Genomic DNA, 17,658 nt, shown 5'->3' on the forward strand with positions numbered 1-17,658 from the left:
GAGTCATCAATATTGTCTGTCTAAAGCTAAACGTTTTATAATGCACTTAAGACGCCGATCAGGTACCGCCATAAATGTGTTGGTTTGATATTTGGAGTTGGCTCATCAATAGCTCTTAGACGCACACGTGAATGAGCCATGGAGTCTCTGTATAGCATATCTTAAAGGCTATTTATAGCACTGAGAAGAATGCACACCTCATAATTAGAATGAGATTGTATTTTTATGGTAGGTGGCCTACACATGTAGGCCTATCGATCACATGTATTGATCAATGACGCGTGAAGGGAGCACTATTGCAGCGCAACAAAGCACCGCTGTTATGATACTGATGGTTCGCCGAGACTGATGGTTTGTACAGTTGTGGCTACCAGTACAGCTCCATCTAGTTGTGACGTCGGGGATAACAGTTCTTGACAGCTGTAGCGTTGTAGCTAACCCCTAACTCTTTAACTAACCTTAACCTTATTCTCATAATCTGCCGCGTTAATTATCCTAACCTGCTATGTAAACAAACCACCAGTGCTAACAAAACGTCAGTATCACCACACCGGCCATTACAGTTTGACCTGTATACTGTTTAGTAGTCAGAGCTTTTAAGGAGCTCTGAGTCAGAGAGAAAGCTATTTTCTTGGTTTCTCTTTGGCCTGGGAGTGGCAACACGGAATCATAACAAGGAAACGATGCAAGTTTGATGTTGTCGCCACCATAAACGCTTTTCTTTTGGCATTACAGGAACCTAGCAATTAATCCGTTTAGGAATAAAATCATTTACACTCGAGATACGGATTTTATATGATTACTTTGCAATGCTTAAAACGTCTTACTGGAGGTTAGTAAAGTTCTTTATCATTGCAGGTGTACTCACATTTGTTGTCAATATCTTACTGAACAAAAAAGCTCAGCCAAAGACAGACTTATCAACACCAAGTCCTCTGTCTCAAGAACTTTACAAGGTGATTTCCCCAGAGACCTACAAATATGTTGTCAACCATGCATCTGTGTGTAAAGACAGAAACCCATTTCTGGTGCTGATGGTTCCAGTGGCACCCGCTGATGGGTTGTCCAGGGATGCTATCAGAAAGACATGGGGCCGACCAGGCCTCATCTCTAATGTGGATATCCTCACTCTGTTCTATGTGGGCCTGCCCAAGGAGGGCCAAAGCTCCCACATTCAGCAGGACCTGGAGAGGGAGAGCAAAGAACACGTTGACATCATCCAAATGGACTTCCTGGACAGCTACCACAACCTGACTATCAAGACCATGATGATCATGGACTGGCTCGCCACCCACTGTCAGGGTGCCTCTTTTGCGATGAAGGTGGATGCAGACATTTTCGTCAACGTGTTCTACCTGGTCAATAAGCTGTTAGTTGGTGGTGGCCTTCTCAGGCATAAGTACATCACAGGCTCAGTCATCAGTGACGGCAAGCCTCGTAGGGATAGGAAGAGTAAGTGGCATCTGTCTGAGGACGTTTACCCTGAAGACACGTTCCCCCCATATGTCTCTGGAGCAGGGTATGTCTTCTCTATTGACCTGGCCAACATGATCTCATGGGCATCCAGGTTTGTGAGACCCATCCCCCTGGAGGATGTCTATGTGGGGTTGTGTCTCAGGGTACTAGGGGTTCGGCCTGTGTACTCCCAAACGCTGCTTCCTCCCAGGAACCTGTTTGAGATCCGTCGGTTGGATTATGAGAGGTGTACGTACGCCACGCGGGTCATTGTCACTGGATTTAAACCACATGAGCTGCTGGACATTTGGGGTGACTTTCAGAAAAGCCATCTCACCTGCTGATGTCTCAATCCAGTCTTTCTTATGCAATAAAAGGAATAACTAGCCCTTAAATGTGTATGTTCCTTTGTTTTCTAGTGGAGGCAATGTTCTTTGATGTCATACACAATATCTTGAACTTGACTGGTGTTTGTTGGTAAAATGATAAGCTAACATTTGGTGAAAGGTTTATTATCGACCTTTAATACTAAGGCAAAAAGTTAGTTGATGTAAAATTAGATGTAATCATGTCAAACGTAAGCAAGATCTGTAGTTACACTTTATAAACAGCTGGTGGCATAGTTCACCCACTTTCCTATTACAATGAGGTGGAAGAGAACGGATCAGCATCACAGTGCAATGGAGTGGGGTATCATGACCAGAATATCACTACAAGTCACATATGTTATTTAATCTTATCAATTGAAGTGCCTTCTGATCAAATACTGAATCTGTCCAATTACTCCAATTCATTTTTATCCTCTGCACTGAATAGTGTCATTGAACAAGTAGGCCACACTCCAAATTCATCTGACTATCTTTAATGCATTGTAATTTAACTGAGAAATGTTATAGTATAGTAATCCATATCATCATAATGAAATGTTTGTTGTTGGTGGTGACTGTTACGTAATTGCTGTGGGAAAAGAATGAAGTAAACGGAGGAATGAAGATGTCCTCAGATGCTGTATAATTACAGGGTGGTTGGATGGTAAAATGATGATATAACGATATAATCTCTCTGCAGCAGAAGAGAGATGTGTCAGTGAGTGGGCTCAAAAATAGGCTGATGATTCATGAACATTAGAGTCGGCAGCCTGCTTCTCTCAGCTAGCCTGCAGCAGATGGCTAACACTCAGGCTGTAGGACCAGTCACACTAACCATAGCACCACAAGACAGTGACAAACAACACATTTCAGCCTTCCTTTTGTTTTGCTACTCTTCCTTTGCCTCTGTTGTATTCATTTGATTCCCATCACTTTCAGAGCGAGTTTATGCTTAGGCTGGTCCACTCAAGCCTGTAAAACAACCTTGTTCCTCTTTCCCAGCTCCAATGTTACCTTCATACAAACTCTGTTTGACGTCACAATGTTTCTAGAAATATAGCTGGTTCATATAATGTATGTGAGTTTAGTTACAGTGACTGTCTATGTCAACACTGTGTTAAATGATTATATATTAAAGACATAGCTAGAATAATGTCTATGTCTTCAATACTGCATCATTTTACGGATTGTTATATTGTGTTATTGGGGGGGGGGTTCTGACCCGGGTTAAGTACGTGTAAATGGAACGTAATTCCCTTTTATGAACTTTTCCCTCTATGCGTATTCTGACCTTGAACTTAAGCATGAGAATAGCATGCTATTCACCTGCTAGTCGTTGGCAGTGGATATCAAAGAAATGAAGGTGTGGCGGAGGTGTGTCTACAGATACAACGTATTCTGACCTTTACTTAATTCCCTCATAATTCCACCACCTTTACGCACAATTAAATGTTGAATAAGGTTGAGCAACCTGTCACTACCAAGTGGAACAACATATACTTTATTTTCCCCTTAGAAATAACACCATTCTCCATGCACTGTAATTTACAAATTGATAAGAGCTATTGATAAGAGCTAGGTAAATGAGTAAGACGGATTAGGGGATTGTAAATATCAATGACAATTGTTTTAGATCTATTTTACCTTATGATCGCTGGAGACAAATGTGAAACCAGTCATATGGCAGCAAACTAAAGCATATCAACATATCACCTTTTCCACAGTGAAGTTTATGAAATGCTGGCCTTATAACTTGGGATGAAATTTGAGACCCAAGCTATAGTCTTCTGTAGCCATGAGGGGGGTATATCGGCAAACCTACTGAGTTGATGATTTCTAGAATGTTTTAATTATATACCCAGACTTTTCAATGTATTTTCTTTTACAATTTGTAGTGTTAAATATTAGCCACTATCGGTAGCCACGCTCAGTTATACCCACATACATTTATAATTGTCACTAACTTTATTTGTTAGTCTCCTTACATTTTGCATCATTCCATTACATCGTCAGGTTATCTTTCTTTCCTCTGTCACGTTCATGTGGTTGTTCCTGAGGATCGCAAGCAATAGTGGATCATATTAGGCTAACATATTGAAGGTTGTGCGTTAATTTGGGACATGTAGCCTATTTGAATCATTATGGAACGCAGACTATACATAGCAGTTTAAACCCAGACCCTGGCACACGGTTCACGACAACTGGACCATTTTCATCACAGTTTCATGATTAGTGAGGGTTATCAGGGTAGATTTATAGGGCTACTATTCAACCCCTATTGTACACTTTTCTCACCTTCCAATATTTCATGGATTGAACAATTGAATATGTCAACTTTCAGGATAAATTAAACCATTGTATTTTTGATTCATCAATATATTTTGTGCAAGGGCGGACTGACCATTTGGCATTTCAGGCAAATGCCAGATGGGCTGGTCCATTTTTAGCCTAATGGGCCTATCTAACTTGTTTTTATTGCGCAAAATGATCATTATCTGACTAATAATGGGGGCCTCGAGGAAAAAAATGTGCCGGTGTGTTAGAAATGCCAAGGCCGATTTTTGGTCACAGTCTGCCCTTAATTTTGTGCGTAAAGGCTTTCCAAACCTGTTTGTTAACTTTACCTAAATACTTTCCTAACCCTAAATAATATAGAAGATCAGAGTATTTTTAAATCTACATATTGGTGCTGAAAGGAGATGAATATGCGTATATTTACATGGCTCTCTTTCATTGATCTCTAATATTCTGAACCGTTCCATATACACTACATGACCAAAAGTATGTGGACACCTGCTTGTCGAACATCTCTTCCCAAAGTCATGGGCATTAATATGGAGTTGGTCCCCCCTTTGCTGCTATAACAGCCTCCACTCTTCTGGGAAGGCTTTCCACCAGATGTTGGAACATTGCTGCAGAGACTTGCTTCCATTCAGCCACAAGAGCATTAGTGAGGTCGGGCACGGATGTTGGGCGATTAGGCCTGGCTCGCAGTTAGCGTTCCAACTCATCCCAAAGGTCTTCGATGGGGTTGAGGTCAGGGCTCTGTGCAGATCAGTCAAGTTCTTCCACACCGATCTCGACAAACCATTTCAGTATGGACCTCGCTTTGTACACGGGGGCATTGTCATGCTGAAACAAGAAAGGGCCTTCCCCAAACTGTTTCCACAAAGTTGGAAGCACATAATCATCTAGGATGTCATTGTATGCTGTAGTGTTAAGATTCCCCTTTACTAGAACTAAGGGGCCTAGCCCATTATTCCTCCTCCACCAAACTTTACAGTTGGCACTATGCATTCGGGCAGGTAGCGTTCTCCTGGCATCTGCCAATCCCAGATTCGTCCGTTGGACTTCCAGATGGTGAAGCGTGATTCATCACTCCAGAGAACGCGTTTCCACTGCTCCAGAGTCCAATGGCGGTGACCTTTACACCACTCCAGCCGACGTTTGGCATTGAACATGGTGACCTTAGGCTTCTGTGCGGCTGCTCGGCCATGGAAACCCTTTTCATTAAGCTCCCGACAAACAGTTATTGTGCTGACATTGCTTCCAGAGGCAGTTTGGAACTCGGTAGTGAGTGTTGCAACCGAGGACAGTCGATATTTACGTGCTACGCACGTCAGCACTCAGTGGTCCCATTCTGTGAGCTTATGTGGCCTACCACTTCGAGGCTGAGCCATTGTTGCTCCTAGATTTTTCCACTTCACAATAACAGCACTTACAGTTGACTGGGGCAGCTCTAGCAGGGCAGAAAGTTGACGAACTGACTTGTTGGAAAGGTGGCATCCTATGACAGTGCCATGTTGAAAGTCACTATGCTCTTCAGTAAAGCCATTCTACTGCCAATGCTTGTCTATGGAGATTGCATGGCGGTGTCCTCGATTTTATACACCTGTCAGCAACTGGTGTGGCTTAATTAGCCAAATCCACTAATTTCAAGGGGTGTCCACATACTTTTGTGTATATAATGTATTTTAGTGAGTGTCAAGAACATTCTAATTAAAGGTACACCAAATTTAAAGGGATGGCTTTAGATAAATGTACTGAAAACCCGATTGAATGAAAACCCTATGTGAAAATCTGTTGGCTAGCAAGTGGGTGGATTTTCAGTGGTTGAACAAAATGTATTCAGGGAGCACAAGGGAACCACCCCTGCAAAGCCCAATAAGCACCTGCATAAGGTAGCCTACTATAAATCTGAATACCAACTACTGAGAAGTGCATAAGAAAGGCTGCACAGGAAAGGCATACATTTCCTAAGTCTGAATTGGCCCCAGAATAAATGCATGAAATATATATATATATATATATATATATATATATATATATATATATATATCCATTGTCTTCTATTGCAACTGATTTCATAATGTAGCTTCAAGCTTCTTATTGCAGATTGGGTGGAGACTGAGTTGAGCCATATCAACCGACGTAATCAAAGTTGGTTCCTAAAACAAACCATCAAACATGCATTTCATCAAGATTGTTTCACCCCCCTCCGTCGTGATACCGCTTTCAGACCGTGAACCCTGCATGAGGCGAGTGCGTTCGTTGGAGACTGAAGAGCCGCACACCCTACACGGAAACAGTGAAGCGCGCCCAGAATTCGGTGCCCAGTGAATTATATCCTGTGTAGAATAGAATCAAGACATTTCTGGGCGAGCACGTTACTTGCCTTTATAAACGAAGTGGACTGTTGTTATAACCATGTAAGTAGGCTACAGTTTATACCGATCAAGTATGTGTATGTCGTAAATAGATGTATCAAAGGTTGGAGTTGTAGCCTAAAGTTTCCCATCTTTTTCTAAAAACAACATATTGATTGAAGACGTGACGATTAGGCTACATACCACTAAGGTATAGAATAGAACATCTATGATGACTGAGAAAATGGCTGGCTCTTATTCAAGAAAATCTAATCTCATTTTAAAAGATTTGTCATATAGCCTACTTTGCTTTTGTAATCCTGCTTTTAATTGAAATATTTTAATAGGTAGGGTAGTTTGGGGCAACTAGCTTTCTGTGTAACCCCCCCTGTAATTCTCACAGAAACCACCTTATGTCACCAGTTTTTTCCTAACACTTTCCCCTGACTCTTTCTCAACTAAAAATGTAATCTGTCTCATCTACATTTTTAAAGTCACTCCAACAAAACGGTTTAAACGTAAATTGATCTAATATTTTGTCATTTAGATTTTTTTTTATATATATACAGTATATTACCTAATGAAGTTAGATCTATACACTCCACATTTTGTTGTGTTAAACCTGAATTTAAAATGGATTAAATTGAGATTTTGTGTCACTGATCTACACACAATACCTCATAATGTCAAAGTGGAATTATGTTTTTAGAAAAGCTGAAATGTCTTGTGTGTAACTATTCAACCCTTTTGTTATGGCAAGCCTAAATAAGTTCAGGAGTCAAAATGTGCTTAACAAGTCACATAATAAGTTGCATGGACTCACTCTGTATACAATAATAGTGGTTAATTAAGAGTCTATAGGCGGACCTGTGCGTCAATCTAATGAACATAATATAAAAAATCCCCATCAAAATCCATAAATTTGCATGGGCTGCGTCTTAATCCACCGCATCCGACTATGTCACCCTTCCACATCTGCGGTGGAAAGTGGCAGAGCTACAGAACTGTTAGTCAGACCAGGAGACATCCCAAAAATTGGTGTTCTCCGATTTGCTCTATGACCGTTACATGTGTCACAGGACTCGTCTGAAGGTAACCCATCCAAATGAATGGAAATGATGGAGGTAGTTTGGTGCCAACAAAAATAAGGGGTTAAATATGTGTCCCCACATTTTTTTTCCTGAGCTTTCATATATCTCCTAGATATAGGACAGACACTGCAAAACCTTATTCCGTATGATTTATTTTTGGACTGTCTTTTTTTGCCATTTATTTATGTGTTATTCAATGCGTTTCTATGGGCTATAGTAATAAAGGCCAAATTCAATATTTTATCAAATAATTTGTAAATATTTTTTGGGATACCCAAAGGGGTCCTAAAATTCAAAATCAAATAACTAAATGATCCATGGTATGACCATCTTAAAGCAATTTCATATGTTAGCTTAGTAGAACATGATTTTTAAATGACTACCCCATCTCTGTACCCCACACATACAATGATCTGCTCTGTCGAGCAGTAATTTCAAGTACAGTTTCAACCACAGAGACCAGGGAGGTTTAATAATGGTTCGCAAAGAAGGGCACCTATTGGTAGATGGGTAAAAATAAAAAGCAGACATTGAATATCCCTTGAGCATAGTGAAGTTATTAATGACACTTTGGATGGTGTATCAATACACCCAGCCACTACAAAGATACAGACATACTTCCTAACTCAGTTGCTGGAGAGGAAGGAAACTGCTCAGGGATTTCACCATGAGGCCAATGGTGATTTTAATACAGATACAGAGTTTAATGGCTATAGGAGATAACTGAGGATGGATCAACAACGTTGTAGTTACTCCACAATACTAACATAAATTACAGACTGAAAAGAAGGAAGCCTGTACAGAATAAAAATATTCCAAAACATCCTGGTTGCAATAACGTACTAAAGTAATACTGCAAAAAATGTGGCAAAGAATATATTTTGTTTCCTGATTACAAAGCTTTATGTTTGCAGCAAATCCAACACAACACATCACTGAGTACCACTCTTCATATTTTCAAGTATGGTGGTGGCTGCATCATGTTATGGGTATGCTTGTCATCGGCAAGGACTAGGGAGTTTTTAAGGATAAAAATAAATTGAATAGAGCTAAGAAATCCATTTTAATCCTACCTTGTAACATAACAAAATGTGGAAAAAGTCAAGGGGTGTGAATACTTTCTGAAAGCACTGTTTATATAACATTAGGGAGCCTAAAGATAAATTATCCACTTGTTTAGAGAAATAAATTGTAATCAGTTTTTAATTAATGCAATCAATGGTACCTAAATTAGCAGTTTCCAAATCATGTCCAAATCATCTATTAATAAAGTTACATAGTCATTTTTTGATACTTTAGGATGATTTGGACATGAAAATGAAAAGAGGGACATTACATTAAAACCTCATCAAAGTGAGGATATTACTAGTGAGATGTGCAATGCCATTGTGTTTCAATATTTGATGTATTTAATACAAATAAGATACCTAGACTTTAGCGTTTAAGAGTTAATTACTAAAAAATTTCAAAATAAGTGAATGAAACAGGTTGCCAATTGAATTCATGTTTATGTCTGCCTCTAAATGTTGCCTGCATGAAAGAAAAGCTTAGTGTTTGTCACTGCACAGTAACAGTCCTGGGTCTGTGTGAGTGTGCTCATTGTTGCATGTATGTGGTTTTCCCCAGCTTCTGGATAAAGACTATAGCTACTGCCCAGCTGGCTTGGGTATTGTACTGACTGACGGCCAGTGCATTTTCACCCATCCTCAAGATGCATATGAATAGCTTATTAAATCAATGGAGTAAGTACTGTAAAAACTACCATTTTTTTCTTAGCCCTTCTAATTTCCCTTGCAATGGAAATACACTTTAAAAATCCCCAGCTGTCATATCCTATGATTCTCCTGTGACAACTATGTATAATATAGGAACATTTCACAGCTTTACAGAAGTAGTGCTTTGAATTTGGATCCTAAGGCCTATTTTTACTCCTAATCATATGCCTATGAGTCTGATTGATACTTCCTCAGACAGAATACCCTTTAAGCCCTGTTTATACCTGGTGCTAACATGCATCCTTTGTTCTGATCTTGTCCACATTCTGATTGTGCTCATATTTTTAGACAGGTGTAGACGATTAAAAGACACATTGTGATCTGATTGTGATCAGATCTTCCTCACCACCTCCGGAGGTAGTCAGCATGTATTGTGCCTGGATATCAATCAAGTGTAAACAGATCTGGAGGGTCAGACCATTTAAATCATCATTATACCGGCCTCTAAAATCATTGACAGGTAGCACCATTGACTTATGGCATCAGTAATTGTCTTAAAATAAATACATTCATATTATATCAAAATAATATTTGTCAAATAATTTGCAGGGAGGCACCAGTTAATCTGGTCACAATGTGGACACAGTGGACGGATCAGAGACACATTGTAATGCTCGATAAACCTTGATCAAATAGTGATTGGATCATATTGCTCAGATCACGAAACTCACATGTTAGCACAAGGTGTAAATGAGGCTTCAGACATAATTGTTTTATATCCTAAATTATCAGTTAAATCAAACATTTTGCCTGCTTCCCAGTGTTTGTGATTATAGCGTATGTGCATGGAGCTTCAGTTTCTAACCCTGTATCCTTGTTTAGATATTGAGTCTCTCCTATAGTGTGACTAATGAGTGTCTCAAATGGCACCCTATTCCCTATATAGTGTACTACTTTTGACCAGAGCCCATAAAGGAATAGGGTGCATTGTCCTAATATAGAAACTCCTCTCCTCAGCATATCCTAACCTTGTTCAGAGATGTTGAGTCAGGGAAGTGTCCTGTTACCCTGTTACCTGTATACATCTATCCTGATCAGAGACTCATTCTCTAAACAGACTCCAGCTAAATAAATGAGATGAGAGTGATGCACAGGCATGTTAGAGACTTGAGCATCTAAAATAGCCTTTGGAGCCATGCCAGAGTAGGAGTGCTGATTTAGGATCAGGTCCCCTTGTCCAGTCATTATATCGGTAATCAAAAATGCTAACTTGATCCTTGATCAGAGCACTCCTACCCTGAGGTGGTTTATGAATATGTGCCCTGAAGACTTGCTGTAAATTGTTGTTTTCTGTTAAAGTGGTTGCTTGTGGTTGTTAAGTGGATGTTTACTGAACATTTTACATTTTAGTCATCTAGCAGACGCTCTTATCCAGAGCGACTTACAGTAGTGAGTGCATACTTTTTCACAGAAGCGATAGAGAATGTGCAGGGCCTTTTTATGTTTCTGTTTGCCATCTGACCAGCACAGAAACAAATGGTCTGGTTCATGTGAAGCCTGTCTGTGGTGGGGGTCAGTACATTGGAGCAGAGGGGAGGGGAGGGCAAAGGGAGATGAGGGGAGAGAAATGGAGGGGAGGTGGAGTCAGGAGAGAGGACTCAGAGCAGGGAGGGGCTGGCATGCAGGGACCAAATAAATCCCACTCTTCTCTCTGGGTTTGTTGTTGTTTATGATTATGTAATCAGAGGGGTTGAGGCTTTTTGTCTGTCCTCCTCAGAACCAGGATTCCCATAGTGCTGGGCAAATAGACAGACTGACTTACAACGTGTATGTTCTGTCCTTTTAACTTCTTAGCCAAAGCTCACACACAGATGTCACAGTGTATGTTACATAGTGAATGATGCATGGGGATAACCTCAGGTTTCTGTAAGTCTGTTGTCATCTGTTATGGTTCCATCCCAAATGGCAACACTACTTGTGCACTCTATTACGAATTGGGGGCCATTTGGGACTCACTATATATGTTTTTCACTGATGTACGGCATATTTTTTATTATGTATCGAGTGGTGTATTTAAACACCCAAAACTATTTCTATGAGGTTTTTTCATTTCTTCCCACTGACACGCCACTCTTCCCTCACCTGACCGATGACTTTCAAATTATGGTGTTCCTTCCTATAAGCGTTTCCCGTCCAAGACTGTCCAGGAAACAGACTGTCATTTACCCTCCCAACGTTCCTAATACATCCTCCCTCACTAAATGTCAATTCCTAAACAAACCCTAGCTCCAGTTGGTTGTTTGACCACTGCACGGTAGATGATAGGACAAAGCTGTGTCTGAAATGGCACCCTATTCCCTATATGGTGCACTACTTTTGACCAGAGCCCTATGAATGACCTGGTCAAAAGCAGTGCCCTATATAGGGAATAGGGTGCCGTTTAGGACACGCACAAGTTGGAGAGGGACAGAGCTATATTGTGTCCTGCTGACATTTTGTGTGACCTCCCATACAGTACAGCATCCAGCCTACTCCCTCCCATCCCACAATGCTCTGTTGTTCTCAAAAGTCATTATGCTGCCGGAAAGCATTTAGTGCACAGTTGATCCATGTTGAGCAAAGCCAGCGTTTCCACAACTGTTAACAACTACAGTGTGTTGTGGGCCTGCATGGTCTGCATCAGTATAATTTGTAAACAAGGCTTCATCATCAAAGTAAGGGTGCCTTTTATACTGTTTCTTCCCTGCTTATACTGTATATTTAATTAAATTATAATATGTATATTTTTTATCCTATAGCATCTAAGCAATGTTACACTGAGTGTACAAAACACCTGCTCTTTCCATGACATAGACTGACCGGGTGAATCCAGGTGAAAACTATGATCCCTTATTGATGTCACTTGTTAAATCCACTCCAATCAGTGTAGATGAAGGGGAGGAGACAGGTTAAAGAAGGATTTTTAAGCCTTGAGACAATTGAGACATGGATTGTGTATGTGTGCCATTCAGAGGGTGAATGGGCAAGACAAAAGATTTAAGTGCCTTTGAACAGGGTATGGTAGTACGTGCCAGGCGCACCAGTTTGTGTCAAGAACTGCAATGCTGCTGGGGTTTTCACCCTCAACAGTTTCCCATGTGTCTCAAGAATGGTCCACCACCCAAACGACATCCAGCCAACTTGACAACTGTGGGAAGCATTGGAGTCAACATGGGCCAGCATCCCTCTGGAACGCTTTCGACACCTTGTAGAGTCCATGCCTCGAATAATTGAAGCTGTTCTGAGGGAAAAAGGAGGGATGCAACTCAATATTAGGAAGGTGTTCTTAATGTTTTGTCCACTCAGTGTATATGCGCTTACATAGTTTTGGCTGGACTGGATAGTGTTCATTGGGAGTAGCCTAATACATGGAATATAGAGGTTGGAGTTAGGCTTTGTACCAGGTAGGTATTCTACTGCAGCTCCTTAATAATTAAACCCTGGGTACCTGCTACCATGCCTCCCATTGAGGCGATGAACCAGTGCAGAGTCTGTGACAGCCTGAGAAAGGCCTAAATGGATAGAGTTATAGACTAACAATGGAGGTGAAAAGATGCGTGAGGCAGAGCTGAGAATGCCCTCCAAATAATTCAATGGATTCAAGGGGACGCATGGCCCTTTTCTGATGCTCTCGCTGCATGGCCATTAATGGCGAATGCATGTACTGCACAGCATTACGGTCTAGCTACTTCTTTATATAGAACCCTGTTTTACTGTATCCTCCAGAGGTACTGTATCTTCACATATTTATGGTTACTGTCTGACATGTTGATATGGTCTGTTCTTGCAACAGATACTGTGCTAAATTCACGTGTTGCTTTCATGTGACCATCATTTGTTGAATTCAACAAGTTCTTGCCTCTTGGAATGATGGTAGAAGACAGCCTATCTTTGTGTTATGAAACTCTGAGTTTATTGATGAAGAGCTCCCAATTTGTGAACAAAACAAGGACAGTAAGCAATCGATCCAGAAAGTATTGGTCCATGCTTTGATTCAAGGAATGCCTCCATCTTTTTCACCTGACTGGGTGTGGTTTGATTGGTTAAATTAAACACCTCATCCCAGTACATTATTGAATACTTATGGACTCATTTGTTGACTATATGGCAGCCTATCTGATTCAGTCAGCCACTTAGACCTTGTTTGTGTCCCAAATGACACCTTATTCCCTATAAAGTGCACTACTTTTGACCAGACCCCTATGGACCCTGGTCAAAAGTAGTGCACTACATAGGGAATGGGATGCCATTTGAGACGGAACCCTAGTCCTGATCATTCTGGGAACCAGGCCTAGGGCTGTGTGATTGCATGTACACCGGCTCTGCATCACAACTTGTTATTTTTTTAAACGTTTTTCTCATAATCCTAGTACATTTGATTAGGCACTGGGAATTAGTTTGAGTTTCAGGGGATTATAGCTAAGTAAGCACTGTGTATAGTGTACATTGTTCCACACTTAATTAAAATCGTTTTTTTTTTTCGTTTGCAGAGGAAATGGATGTCAATGGATGGTCAATAGGCCTACGTCAGTTAGTGACAACTGCTAATGTAAAATGGGTTTCTAAAATAAATGTGATTGACTGATTAGTTAGGATTTCCAGGTTAGTTGATCAGTTGCTGGTCACTCCCGTGGAAGCTATGGTCTTTGCTTTAGGCTGCTGGTACTAAGATCTAGTCCAATAGTGGGTTAATGTGAGATACTAGAGGTCCCACCCACATGATCAAACAATGATATACAGTAACAAGAAAATATGATGGGATTTTTCTGAATAAATACATTGTATAAGAGACAGAGGAACTGTAACACTGATGCAATTACCTATCTTATTCCTGGCAGAAATGTTCTCAATGAAAGTATACATTTTTCTTTCTTTCTTTCTTTCTTTCTTTCTTTCTTTCTTTCTTTCTTTCTTTCTTTCTTTCTTTCTTTCTTTCTTTCTTTCTTTCTTTCTTTCTTTCTTTCTTTCTTTCTTTCTTTCTTTCTTTCTTTCTTTCTTTCTTTCTTTCTTTCTTTCTTTCTATCTCTCTCTATTTTTCTCTCTTTCTCTAGAAAGCATTTCAGCTGTTCATGCAAATTGAGTTATACATGATTTGGACTCTCAGGCCACTAACTACAGGCTTAGCAGTAACCCAAACTCAGACAGACCGCCATACATAGCACATGCATATACTACCAGTCAAATGTTTGGACACACCTACACATTCAAAGGTTTTCTTTATTTTTACAATTCATTATATTGTAGAATAATAGTGAAGATATTAACACTATGAAATAACACAATTGGAATCATGTAGTAACCAAAAAAGTGTTAAACAAATCTAAACATATTTTATATGTGAGATTCTTCAAAGTAGCCACCCTTTGACTTGATGACAGCTTTGCACACTCTTGGCATTTTCTCAACCAGCTTCATGAGGTAGTCACCTGGAATGCATTTCAATTATCAGGTGTGCCTTCTTAAAAGTTAATTTGTGGAATTTCTTTCCTTCTTAATGCGTTTGAGCCAATCAGTTGTGTTGTGACAAGGTAGGGGTGGTATACAGAAGATAGCCCTATTTGGTAAAATACCAAGTCCATATTATGGCAAGAACAGCTCAAATAAGCAAAGAGAAACAACAGTCCATTATTACTTTAAGACATGAAGGTCAGTCAATACGGAAAATGTCAAGTACTTTGAAAGTTCTTCAAGTGCAGTCACAAAAACCATCAAGCGCTATGATGAAACTGGCTCTCATGAGGACCGCCACAGGAATGGAAGACCCAGAGTTTCCTCTGCTGCAGAGGATAAGTTCATTAGAGTTACCAGACTCAGAAATTGCAGCCCAAATTAATGCTTCACAGAGTTCAAGTAACAGACACATCTCAAAATCAACTGTTCAGAGGGGACTGTGTGAATCAGGCCTTCATGGTCGAATTGCTGCAAAGAAACCACTACTAAAGGACACCAATAATAAGAAGAGACCTACTTGGGCCAAGAAACACGAGCAATGGACATTAGACTGCTGTAAATTTGTCCTTTGGTCTGGAGTCCAAATTGGAGATGTTTGGTTCAAACCACCGTGTCTTTGTGAGACGCAGTGTGGATGAACGGATGATCTCCGCATGTGTAGTTCCCACCGTAAAACATGGAGGAGGAGGTGTTATGGTGTGGGGGTGCTTTGCTGGTGACACTGTCTGTGATTTATTTAGAATTCAAGGCACACTTAACCCAATTGAGATGGTTTGGGATGAGTCGGACCGCAGAGTGAAGGAAAAGCAGCCAACAAGTGCTCAGTATATGTGAGAACTTCATCAAGACGGTTGGAAAAGCATTCCAGGTGAAGCTGGTTGAGAGAATGCCAAGAGTGTGCAAAGCTGTCTTCAAGGCAAAGGGTGGCTATTTGAAGAATTTCACATATAAAATATATTTTGATTTGTTTAACACTTTTTTGGTTACTACATGATTCCATATGTGTTATTTCATAGTTTTGATGTCTTAACTATTATTCTACAATGTAAAAAATAGTAAAAATAAAGAAAAACTCTTGAATGAGGTGTGTCCAAACCTTTGACTGGTACTGTACGTTTTAAACATAAAATGACAGTGTCTTTGGCATATTCCACCTATATGAGGTGACCTATAGTTGATACTGAGCACAGTCAGCACCACAGATATGTGTGGTCTGGCAGGGTGCTGTATGTTTCAGACCTATTGATCAGCTGTAGAGCCACACAACATGATCTCTCCATACTGTTCCTGTGTTGATCACAGAACTGCAGACGTATGCAGGAAGCATCAGGGCTCCTGTGGCAGAGTCACTTTCTTTGCGTGTGAGAGGGTGCAGCACGATAGTCAGAATCTCTGTAGTGAAACTTGTGTCGGTTGCGTATCTGTGTGAAGGTTGTGTAATCCCTTCAGACCTGTTGATGTGATTTCATCTCAGTCCGGAAATGACTTTGCTGAAATGTTTAGTTCAGATGCCTCTGACTCTCTCTCTGTGGCCCACATTTATCACACAGAATATCCACTAGAAACCCTCTTCCGCTCTCTCTGCCCTGAACTAAGAAAGCAGTCAGATCTGTTGGACTTCCTCAGAAAGAGAGTCATTCCCCTGAGGAATAGTCTCACCCTGGTGTGAACTGATCTCACTGTTAAAGTCTCATAACACACATTCCTTATCTGTAGGTGGGACGTCAGTAGGGCGGTCCTACTTGTGGTGTTTCCCATAAAGGTCTCTGTGGTCAGACGCTAGTCAAAGGTCAAACTAGTTTAGTGTGATAACAGGCCTTTCCACAGGAATCACATAACTAAGGCCTGTGTCCTAATTGGCACACTATTCCATTCATAGTGCCATACTTTTGACCTTTGGGCCCTCATCTAAAGTAATGCACTATATAGCGAATAGGGGGCCATTTGGGACGTCCACTAACACTGCTTTTCTAACCTCTATGTGCCTTCTAAATGTCATACTTTTTTGCAGCTCTTAGCTCAGTGACAAAGCTAAAATAGACCAACTAAGAAATCTGATTTGTTAACACAAATTGAATCCAAACACTATGAAATTCAATTTAGAGACAGAGATTTGTTGTTTGTATACCGAGATTCACTCTCAATTAAAGTGAAGTACAAGCAGACTGATGCTAAGGGGGCCTGTCACAATGACCTGATTAATCTACCAACATGTATTCATGCAAAACAGTGTTCCAAATGGCACCATATCCCCTACATAATGCACTACATTGGGGCTCTGGTCAAAATTAATGCAAGATATAGGGACTAGGGTGCCATTTGGGATGCATGCAGACTCTCATCCACATCCATATCTTCTGTGTACCATATACTGTAGGATGTCATGTGTTTCTGTGAAAGTGACTGTGTGATTGATGAGGGTTGCAGTGTAGATCTGGTGACTGTGGAACCGTCAGTGTGTCTCTATGATATACAGTGGCTTGCGAAAGTATTCACCCCCCTTGGCATTTTTCCTATTTTGTTGCCTTACAACCTGGAATTAAAATTGATTTTTTGGGGGTTTGTATCATTTGATTTACACAACATGCCTGCCACTTTGAAGATGCAAAATATTTTTTATTGTGAAACAAACAAGAAATAAGACAAATAAACAGAAAACTTGAGCGTGCATAACCCAAAGTCAATACTTTGTAGAGCCACCTTTTGCAGCAATTACAGCTGAAAGTCTGTTGGGGTATGTCTCTATAAGCTTGGCACATCTAGCCACTGGGATTTTTGCCCATTCTTCAAGGCAAAACTACTCCAGCTCCTTCAAGTTGAATGGGTTCCGCTGGTGTACAGCAATCTTTAAGTCATACCACAGATTCTCAATTGGATTGAGGTCTGGGCTTTG

The 17,658-nt window shown here is 40.5% G+C and overlaps 1 protein-coding gene across 1 annotated transcript; it reads left to right on the forward strand.

Annotated features, from left to right (window-relative positions):
- Positions 1-691: 691 nt before the first annotated feature.
- On the forward strand, positions 692-2,965 carry b3galt8 (beta-1,3-galactosyltransferase 8). The gene has a single exon (XM_084177081.1). It carries the CDS (start codon positions 810-812, stop codon positions 1,797-1,799), a length of 990 nt encoding a protein of 329 aa, XP_084033207.1. The 5' UTR covers positions 692-809; the 3' UTR covers positions 1,800-2,965.
- The last annotated feature ends 14,693 nt before the right edge of the window (positions 2,966-17,658 follow it).

This window comes from Coregonus lavaretus (assembly GCF_964263955.1).
Source record: "Coregonus lavaretus genome assembly, chromosome: 14".
In the NCBI taxonomy this organism is placed as follows: domain Eukaryota; kingdom Metazoa; phylum Chordata; class Actinopteri; order Salmoniformes; family Salmonidae; genus Coregonus; species Coregonus lavaretus.